Source organism: Homalodisca vitripennis, chromosome 5 (assembly GCF_021130785.1).
Source record: "Homalodisca vitripennis isolate AUS2020 chromosome 5, UT_GWSS_2.1, whole genome shotgun sequence".
Taxonomy (NCBI): Eukaryota; Metazoa; Arthropoda; class Insecta; order Hemiptera; family Cicadellidae; genus Homalodisca; species Homalodisca vitripennis.
In genome coordinates, this window is record NC_060211.1 from 83,717,346 (window position 1) to 83,728,899 (window position 11,554).

Sequence of the window (11,554 nt, forward strand, 5' to 3'; positions counted from 1 at the left end):
ATTAAGAAGTTGTTAAACCTCAAAAATGAAATAAAAACTTAATATCCATGTGGTTTGTATGTATTGAATGTAAAATTTAATCTGAAATATTTACAGCCCTTAAAATATGAATAACGATAAAACCTACCAAACTGTTGATTCCCAAAAATATAAAGTTGCTATTGGTCGGTGAATGTTCTCTGAGTTCCTTTTTTCTATTTGCTACATTTAAAAAATTATAAGTCTTATTGTCAAAATGTATATTGATATTTCAGCGGTTACTCCTTACGCTTTTTGATATTGCAAATAAAAGTAGAAATCGTGATAACTGTAAACTTTACATTGTTCTGATTTACAGTGGACATCAAACACATTTCCTCCACACCCATCAAATTAACAATTTTCAGTGCACAGGACATTAGAAATACTATAACGCATAACTTTTGAAGAACTTGTTTTGGGAATCAATGAAAGATTTGCCCTGTCTGACAAATGTAGAACAAACCTCTCAACTGCTGTGTAACAGTATGTAGCAAACAATACACAATTCCTCGTTTCCATATACGACGAAACAGGTGGAATTTTTGAGGATACTGGTACCATCCCATAGAATATTTAAGAGGAAAACCGCTACTGTTTTTCTTCGACAAACTGAACAATGACGTTACAAACTAAAAGATATTGACAGGATAACAGGATTTCGGACATCGTTTATGATTACAAAAGGTATAACACAACGTTTTTAGGATTGAGATCTATCCTCTTCATCATCAGGTAGAGGAGGTATTAGTACATAAAAAATAATGAACAGAAAGAAGAAGAAAATAAGGGAAAGAAAAGGGTTCAAACACACTCAAAGGCTGCTTGGAGTCCAGTCCAGGCTTTGTCACTGCAGAGAATGCAAGTCCCGAGCACAATTCACGGTACTAGAAATACAATTTCTCTAGAGAAAAATCATCGTTATCCTTTCAAACCTTCATATACAATCTAGATTAGTATAAAAATGAACTATAAAAAATATCTGAAAACCACACATTCTTTCACAATGCTTCCGTTGTTACATAAATCTTAATGGCAACAGATTAAACAATCTGCTGGATTGTTGAAGTTGGATTAGATAGTAAGAACATAATCATAATCGGTGAATAACATTTACACGTTCTGGTCGAGTATAGTTTTACGTTTCCAAATATTTGCAAAGATTATGTGATGAAAAAGTTTCATTGCCTGTTTAGTTAATGTGTATGTGATTTTTGCAGGATTGTGCGACAATTTAAGTGTCCATTTTCACACGGAACTGGGCTGCAGCCCTGTCTATTCAGGAGATCCCTCCTGCCCCTCCCGTTTCGACTGTGGTGAGTCCTTTTTAGGAGCAATATCAAGGCCTTTGACTTTCCTTACAATCCTTAATACAACCAGGTGATTGTAACTAATCATAGCCACTGAAACTTCAAACACTACTACTAGATACATTTACTAGATACATTAATTGTTCTGATTGGGTTAAAATCAAACACTAATCGGATATGAACTGGGTCGTTTCGACCACAAAATGCTCTGTTCAATGTTTCCACACGAACTCCACAATAATTGTAGACTTTGAATTAATAAACTGCTTGTAATGTTAGTTGTTTAATCTTGCTTAACATTAACACTATATACTATAGTTAGAGTAGTATTAGTATTTAACCTTCTACACTAGTTAGAGTAGTACTGGTATACAACACGTTCGTTACCTCAGGTTACAGTAATGGTGTGTGATGACACTCGCATCATCAGTCATTTAGATCCTTGGTAGCCAAGATTGGTACAGAGATTCGACCCGATGTTTAATTGTCTAGGGGGGCTGGAACTCAATCGTCGGAACTACTGCGTAGTGAAGAGTCTGGTAGCTGGCAAGGGTGGGAAGGTGGAGCTGAACACCGGTATCTCCAACCCTTGCGTGCCGAGCTGCCACTGTACTGAGAGCTATGACAGGACAGTCACTAGGTAACACTAATATGGTATTTTATGTACATAATATACAAAAGGCTACTAATATCATAGATCATTAATGTGTTATCTCTTACCATATTATTTAGTAAAATAAACAAAATGCATAAATCATTAAAATTAATGTACAGAAGTTAAACAAAAATAAATATTATTTCGTAAATTCATCTAAAACGTTATATAGTTTAATATAACAATACAGTGTATAAGCTGTGGCTAAGGAGGAATTGAATGTTCAGATACAGGTGGCAGTGCACTCACAACGAGTGTCCTCGTTACTATAATCCAAAACCTCAGCCTGGATGCTTCTGGGAGGAGGAGCTCAAGAGTTGCTGTCCGTCCAGAATGGTCTGTAGTAAGTATAAGAATATTACTGACGTTGATTACTTTCTACAGTAGTATATCTAAAATACATCTCTATGTCTAGCTCTTTAATTGTCTAGCCGAATACTACCGTTAATTTCCGGTTTTGAGTAAATGTATAAAAGGTGCAAGGCATTAGTATCGTTGACGGTCCATGACTGTATAATGATATTTAGTAAGGTATTACTATAGATTTCTATACTTTTACAGTAATCTGAAGAGAGTAAACGGTATATCTACTGTTCATTATCTATCTCTTTAGTAATAACTATTTAGTTCTGAAACCTATAGTTGACTGTCCACCAATTCTAAGACCATTGAACGATATTATTATTACTTATTATTACTCTATTGTAATAAAAATGGTCCGTTTAAATATTCTGTATTAGTTCAAAGATATTACTATCATTGACTGATCGTCTGAAACAGACTTAACTATACCACAATAGTATAGTGAAACATATATCAGTGTAGTTGATGTTCCTTCTCGGGTATTATGTTATAACTATTTTACATATTGATGACTATGGAACAGCCTGTAGAAAGTGTTATACAGTGTGTTCCAAATTTTATGCACACTGAAGGAGTCTTGGAAACTGTAAGAAATTTAATATAAAGATTAAATGGACAAAGTTGTGAATAGTAACAAGACCAACGAATCAGTATGGTAAAGTTAATTATGGATGCGTCATTCACTCGCTGCGCTCAAAAAACCCTTTTTGGTCGAAATCTTCAAACTGTCACAGCTGTCTTATTAGTACCTGTAATGGAACGTTACTTTATTACTGAAAACTGCATGATTTTTTTTTTTAGTTTTTAATATTACAATGAAAAACCTTTGAAGACCAGTAAGCAGGTTTAGTCAACTATTTTAATACAACGACCAATTTTTTGTTTAATCCAAAGATAGTAGATTTTTTACTGATTCCTAAAATATTACGTGTGTTATACTATCCCAGTGGGGGTCGTTTGAAGGGAATTTTGGTTATACTATTCGGATAGTTGGTAAACTTGTCTGATATTTCACTGCATATAAGAATCAGCTATATAGTGAAACGCAGGTATTATATGAAAAGGTCAGTATAAAAATGACTGTTATTTACATTTTTGTGACTGATTAGCGCAATAGCATATTAGTTTCATATTGTATAAAATATTTTACAATCTCATAATAAATAAAATCATCATATTAAATTAATTAAACCACCTAATTAAAAGTTTAACGCATCTTATTTTATTCTATCTGAAAAGAATATAATAAATAACTTAATTTTGTTTTATGTAATAGTAATGTAAACGTAAAGACTCAGTTTTTTTGTACCTTTTAATTTACAAAATGTCATCAATATGGCCCCTTCTCTGCATCACGTACACTCTACAATTTCAATACTACATGATTTTTTTCAAACAAAAATCCAATGGCGCCAAGTCTTGTGAACGTGCGGGCCAGTGGGCATTTTTGGTTTGGGTATAATACGGTGTGTTAAACATTAATTAGTTTAACCACATCTATTTATTGGTCTTATTATTACGCACAACTCTATTGTATTTATCTTTATTGTATCTCTTCTAGTTTCCAAGATCCCTTCAATTTGTATAATATTTGGAACACTGTGTATCTCTATCGTTGACTGTTCTTTTTGGATCGTCTGTAGATAATACAAGTCTACCAACGACTTTAAATGTAGAATAGTCTTTAGCAATATAATCAATAGTCAAAGTTATTTTTATCGAAAATAGATGTTTGTGCAAGATATCACTGTCAATAAACGTGATGTGTGTTGTTCTAGTGATAAGATAGTAGGTGATTATTAATGTGTGGCGATTAATGTTTGGGTATGCTTAACTTTATGACACATGAAAGGGGGGAAGTGTTTATGACACATGAAGAAGAAGATAGATTTATTGCATTCCTCGAAACGTAGTGTTCTATATTTTATACAATGGCAAATGTCCGAAGTCCTGATATGTTTCAAATTATCCCTCATCAATAAAAATAACTTAACTAAACTTGATTAACGCTGAAACTTCCGAATGCCTTGACAGAGAACAAAAACAGCAGAATATTTTAACCAAGTTCTACAAAAATAATTTCTGCTTTAATTAATCTGTATATAATCTTATTGCCTAGAAAAATTGTCTATATTCATTGCTTGTATGAATGTATTCAGGTTTACGTACAGACAAACATTTAAAACATAATTATATCAGTATCTGATTATATAAAATATTTATATCAAAGTAAGCCACTTTAGGGCAATCAGTTATAGTTTTTCTTTTTGTTTCAGAAAACAATTTGGCAAAATGTGTTTACAACGGAGTGACGTATAAAGAGAACAACAGATTCTACACCTTCAGGGGCGCCTCTTGTCTCAAGTGCCTCTGCACTCCATCATTTAATGGTAAACATACGAGTAATAACTTCAGCTCATTCAATTTGTGGACCTGAACAACCCGAACGTCAAATTGTGTTTATAATGGAATTTCGTATAAAGGAAGCTTCAGCTTCTTCATCCCTTCGTTCAATTTCCAATCCCTCTATATACTACCACTCGGTCAATACAGTAAAAAACCCTACAGATTATGCTAATCTATGATAAAACGTTTGGTAGAAATCACAGGTACAGGATGGATGCTGTTAACTTTGGATGACTACAACCGTATCAATGAGCATCAGTAATGAGATATTGTTAGTAATTCAGACCACTTTCAGCAGAACTATAAAAGTAATTCACATTTAAAAATTATAGAACACTTTATTCATTAATCCTTTATTGTTATGAAGTCTGAACATTTTTAAAGCGACATACGTACATAAGTTCATAAGGAATCGTTATAAAGAATCTGCCTATGTAATATACATTAATATTGGACAATGTTTTCATATTTTTGGATAAAACTAGTAATAGGACACTAGCAAGTTTTTTATTGAGTGCATTTCAAACAAATTGATGACAGATGCTGTTGTGTTTCGATCTTAAGCCTACACCAACCCTGTAAGATTTCTGGTTCACGTCACGTAATAACTTACTAACACAGACATATTTCGGACTCGTAGTGGAGAAATAACTTCAGTCAATTCAGAATCGCATGTTTAACTTAAACACCAACACTAGTAAGTTCAATACCTGTTAAATTTGGGGACAAAATATATCAGAATTGTAATTGGGGTATTAATGTTAAGACATGGTGTGAAATGAAAACCTTAGATAAGATGGTTATGACTCAGGTCGTGTAAATCTAAGAACTAGTACTGAATCTACAAATATTTCAACTCGTTTACAACTTGTTTGAGCTTTATGGTTGTATCATATATAAACATTAACGTATTTATAAATATCCAAGGATCACAGAATGTAAGAATAATATATCGTTTAAAAACAAAATTCAAATATATCACAGTCGGCCACCATGAATTCCATCTTTATTTTTGTATAGTAATTAATTTTAGGGGTGTGAAGGCTAATCTTGTATTTTACAGCAAAATTTAATCTACGATTGAACAATTTCTTATACAATAATTGTCTGTTACAATCTTGAGGGTGAATAGATGTTGAAAAGATTTCTATAGATATTCTATGGACATCTCTTAGCTACGGTTATTGGTTGTTGTGTGTACAAATCTAAGGTAAGCCACCACTGTTCTACAGTAATGCGGTTAGTTTGAATTAACATTTAAGCGCGAATTGTATTTCCAGTACGAGTCTTATTGCATGCAACTTGGAATGTAAAATCGTGAAAATACTGTGACATGAAGCATTTTTCATAAGCTTATAAGATTGGGTAAGGAGGGAAATTGTGTGGTGACTGCTTTCGAATGCATCCAATCACTAATTTATCACCTTTGCCTATCACGGATCTCAGATGTTAATACAATTAATTATCCTTATTTCAATTATTCAAAAGCCTAATGGTAACATGCGGTAACAATGTATAATGCTGTATAATTTGTTAAATTGTGCCACAATAATAAGTAGGCCGGCAATGGCCTAGCAATGGTGTAGTGTAGCGGGTACGGTGGTTATCACAAACTAACCGAATAAAACGACGTCGAGCGTGACTGCTTCTTGGATGGGTGACCGCTGAGCGATCTTGGCCTTCCTGGCCATTAATGGAGGTTCGGAAGTTACTTTTAAACTGTTGGTCCCCAGGTTGTGTTATAGAGGGTTTCTTGGCCTTTTAAAATAAAAATAATAGTTTTTCACGCAATATAGCTTTTCAAATATTTGGATTTGTTATTCAATAAGGAAATCTCAATATTTTTGCATTTCATCTTATAAGTATACAATTAATCAAATCTTTAAAATGAGACATCTCACTTAAGTCTACGAGTATAAATAAGGTCATAAAAGGGTTTGAAGTTTAACATTGTTCTTATGGCATAAAACTCAAGGTCGTTCAGTACAGAAGATTCCATTTAAAAATTGTATAAAATTCAATATTATTAAAAACGTATATTTTATTATTATTTTAAAAAAGTATTTGTCACAATCCCATGGAAGCAATTTTTTTCAATATTAAAATAAAATATGTACTCGTTATAGTTATAGCCTTTGCTTCTACTGCCCGAGCATTTTGGAGTTGTTTATTTTTCTAGTTGTTTATTGGAGTTCTGAGAAAGGGGAACTATATTCATCATATTTTTCATATGTTTCTTGTACTTCAGTTAGATCTTTCCATGACTAAAGTAATTCTGCTCTAAAAAATAACCATAACTCGTTGTACTCAGGTACTCTGATGGAACCGTGGTGCACAAAAATAGGTTGTGACCTGGAGCTGCATGGCGGCGAGCATCTTGCCAAGGGTTGTGCTCCCATATACTCCAAGAACTTCTGCTGCCCCATAGACTGGAGATGTCGTCAGTACTTATTTTCTTACACTCAACTTACATTCCATTCATTCATAATTATCCTACATTTTTATGTTAGAACACTGAATTGCGTTAAGCACATCTCACTTTTTTGATAGAACAGTCTGTTACAGTATTTAGTCCACGTTGATAGACGTGTCGCAGCTAAACAAAGTTTTGATGGAAAAAGTGGAACAATTAGTGTATATTTATCTGGTACAATAGGACTTAAAATAGTCAGCTCATTCAGAAAAAATAGGTCAATAACATTCTCAGTTTAGTGTGATATCACTTAAAACCGCCAACTATAGGAAGCTCTTCGTATTTTGTGGTTTATAATATTTAAAAAGAAGTTTATTTTTGAAAATAAAAACACCATTTATACTTTTTCTATGCTAAATTCTTGCTCATACAGGTAATGATTTCCAAGATCTCGGTTGGAAATCCGTTCCTGTATTTTTAGGTAGATATATCGACCACAAATAATATAATTAAAAAAATAACAAATTTTTGACCAATTAAAACATATTCTTGATATTATGTCATAGAAGTCCATTTAATAAGTTACCTTGTAACTTTTAAAGATAAACGGATCAATGTCATTCATCTCACTTCTACAAAAAATCAAAGAAATTCTCATTCATCAAATGTTTAAATATAAAATATTTTCTTGATTTTTAGGATACATACCTTAAAATTTCGTACTATTTTAATATTAACCTATACAAAGAGAAGCTAATGAATCTGTCACGCAAACAAACTTCTTATGAAAGTATTTAAACTAAATTTATTTGCAATAGATTAGGCTTAGCCTGTTAGGTTGAGTGGTACATTTCACTAAAGTTGTTCCAAACATTTATTGACTATTTAGATAAACAAAACAAATAATTACTATATTCCTCAAACGCTTGCATAAAAAGTAATCCATACAACCCACATCGTTTATTCATTGATTCTTTATATTTATATTTAATAATCTTTAAATTAGTATTCATTTATACATATCCTAATCCTAATAATATTATAAATGCTAAAGTACCTTTGTTTGTTTGTTTTGCTTTCATGCGTAAACTATTCAACCGATTGTACTGAAATTTTACACAGACATTCTTACGATTCTTGGGATGAATATAGGCCTATTTCTATTTTGAAAATCCCTCCAGGCTACGCCCCACTGGTATTGAAAGTAACGATAAATACCATCATGGTCTCTAAAATTGTGAAATATTAATTAAAAGAGCATGTCTAATGCAATCTACTATTGTGTAAACATTGTTTTTATTTTTTATTATTTTCAGTTTGCTTACATTTATAGAAAGTACATTATCTAAGGCATAAGAAATATCTGTAACGCTGTTTTAGATTTCTGCGAGTAGATAAGTACTCGTCTACCTTAAAAAATTTCCTAAAAATAAGATCCTTGCTCCGAAGACTCCTTTTGAAATAGTTGATAAAAACTCTGCTAGATGAAAGTTCACTAGACTGTGCTTTTGAACTAATGTTTCAATAAATTAACATTTATTTTCAGTGTATACACGCGTAGTGTTATATTTAATTTACTCTAAACTTTACAATTTAGTAAATATTAAGTATTACATATAAAATATAATACTATTATCTAAATGTTACTATAAATTTAGATACTGATATGATATCCATATAAGTTCTCTGTTGACACAAGTAGGCTTCTCTAATATGTAATATATTTTTTCTTGGTCAGGAAACAAGACAAAATCAAGTTTGGAATAAAATTAATTACAACGGCCATAAATGTACATCTTGTAACGTATTTTCTTGATCGTGACAACGAGGCAAACTCAATATTGGCGTCGGAAATATATTCACTGGAACGAGTAGTAGTCATACATGTGTAACATCTATTAAATTGCGTGCAAAGAAGCGGGTAACTGCTAGCAGTGCAGAGACAATGTAAGAGACAATGGCATTTAATATGTATATAATAATAAACCTTTTTAACACGTTTAAACTTTTTTTTATTTTTGTACAATGTACATTCCCAGAATTCGAAATGTACATTGCACGAAAATAAAAAAGTTTAAAAGTGTTAAAAAGGTTTATTATTATATACATATTTATCAAACACTTTTCGAGGCTACATCTTTAATATGTAATTTAACTTTTACCATACATTTAAAGACTGTTATGGAACATAATCTAGTTGGTTTTTGACAAAAGTACTTTTCAGAGCTGTGTATGTATATACGAGATATATATAGTTCTTTATCAGGAAAGTGGTCAAATTGGAAATAAAAAGTACTAATATCAAAGTAAATTGAAATAACCATAAATATACACTTTACAACATATACATATTATATTTTTATTATTATATGTACTGTATATATATATATGTGTGTGTGTGTGTGTGTGTGTGTGTGTGTGTGTGTGTGTGTGTGTGTGTGTGTGTGTGTGTGTGTGTGTGTGTGTGTGTGTGTGTGTGTGTGTGTGTGTGTGTGTGTGTGTGTGTGTGTGTGTGTGTGTACTAGAGTTTTATTTTATGTGTGTAACAAGCTCTAGATGATGTGGATAATGAAAATTACTTGATATTAATCTCCAAGCTAGAAATGTGCCTTACAGATCCGACTGCGTGACGGTTAACTAACTGCAACGCCTTTGCACAAGATTTATCTTCTCTGTACATACATAATTCCCAGCTCAGTGGAGCTTTATATATGTATTTCCTATGAAAGAGAAACAGGCAAAGTGTAAAAAATGAAAAGGTCCGAGTGTCCTACATGTTTACTGAAGCGTTTGTAATTTTGTCTTTGACAGCTGATCCAGAAGACGCGGTGAGGCAGGCTGACCCTAGGGGCATTGCTACGTCAGAGGGAGGTTCGTATAATTATATTGGTCACGTTAATCGTTATTGTTAGTTCATGCAATCTCTGAATACAGTGATTTAGCCTTTATGCTCACTAAACTACTGACTAATTACTTTAATTGTGTCAGGGAATGAAACCTTGGTATTAAAACAGCTAAACATTTATAGTACTCGTCACAGTATACCTGTACTAGATAACGATGATACCGCCAAATCACAATCGCTGTTGTTTTAATATTGTTGTTATCCAATTTAATGTATCAATACAGTTTTATCACATTCACTTACTATTACATAGCTATTCATGTTGACTCTCTCGCGTAACTAACAATGCATTTCCTGAAAAGCTAGAATCTCCTTTAAAATCGGTGAGGCAGTCTTTCTAAGACTCAGTCTAAAGTTTGTTAGAGGGTAAAAATACCAAAACTAATAATACAAATTTAATTCAAAGATCATCAATTACTGCATGTTTGATTGAAGATATATAGGTAGAAACCTTCATGCCTTATAAAATGATTTGTACCAAATGACAAAACTATGCCGCTTGTGACGAACAATAATGCATTTTAGCACCACAAACAATGTATAGTTTTTGAACACATAAAAAATGAAAATGTTCTGTTTCCCAGCCGGTCAGTGCAAGTTCGGCGACCTGATGCTGAACGTGGGCGAGAGCGTCCTGCCAGACCTGGAGGCTAACTGTAAATGCAACATCCCTCCGTATGTCGTCTGCACATCAAGCTAACCTGGACATCGTGGGGTTCAGATGCATCTCCAAGTACTCTAATCAAAAATAAATTACAGACTCAATAAAAAATATTTTTATTTGTGCCTAGTTTATTGATTGATGTTACAAATTGAGTTTTCATTTTTTTATATATATAATCAGAACTTTGCTTTAAGGATAAAATGTGTTATCACAAAACAGTTGAAACCCTCTGTCTAAATTATTTAATTATTGCACCATCCTGGGAATCGAATCAAGGCATTTCTATTAAGGGCAGCACCTTATTCAGAATCCTCCTAAAACCGACGAGAAGAATTCCAATTGTAGCTGAGAGAGACATATTCACAAACATACGTCATCCACGGCAATATAACATTTGCTTAAAACAAATGACAATAATTCCTTAAAATAATTATAAGATATATGTGTGTTTAATATGTTTTTGAGATTTACCATTTATTCATTTATAGATGTAATTATTGTTTTAATTGACCAAGTATCGAATTCATTTCTGTTATTATTTCTACAGTTTTTAATAAATAAATAATATATATAAAATTACTTTTAATATTTCATATAAGTAATTTTATATACAGTATGTATACACAGTGTTTTATACACAGTGATATATACAGTGTATATATAAATTATATACAAAATACATTGTATATAGTTTTATATATATATAATTTGTTAGTTTCTTCTTTCTATAAGTGTAAGAATGTGCCACGCTGGAAATTTTTTCTGAGCAAATAAAGGATTTTTCATTTAATTTTATTCCAAAAATAGATCCTTAAAATAG

General features: G+C 32.1%; 1 protein-coding gene across 1 annotated transcript; it reads left to right on the top strand.

Annotated features, from left to right (window-relative positions):
* Window positions 1-2,202: 2,202 nt before the first annotated feature.
* On the top strand, window positions 2,203-10,770 carry LOC124363533. Its single transcript, XM_046818783.1, has 5 exons — window positions 2,203-2,326; window positions 4,623-4,736; window positions 7,064-7,192; window positions 9,977-10,036; window positions 10,655-10,770. The coding sequence occupies exons 1-5, from the start codon at window positions 2,203-2,205 to the stop codon at window positions 10,768-10,770; spliced, it is 543 nt and encodes a 180-aa protein (XP_046674739.1).
* Window positions 10,771-11,554: the final 784 nt, after the last annotated feature.

Excerpts from the sequence above, each read along its gene's own strand:
- LOC124363533 (XM_046818783.1), top strand. The coding sequence starts at position 2,203 with ATGTTCAGATACAGGTGGCAGTGCACTCACAACGAGTGTCCTCGTTAC. Across the intron at positions 2,327-4,622 it reads TCCGTCCAGAATGGTCTGTA|AAAACAATTTGGCAAAATGT; the intron begins GTAAGTATAAGA and ends TTTTTGTTTCAG. Across the intron at positions 10,037-10,654 it reads CATTGCTACGTCAGAGGGAG|CCGGTCAGTGCAAGTTCGGC; the intron begins GTTCGTATAATT and ends TCTGTTTCCCAG.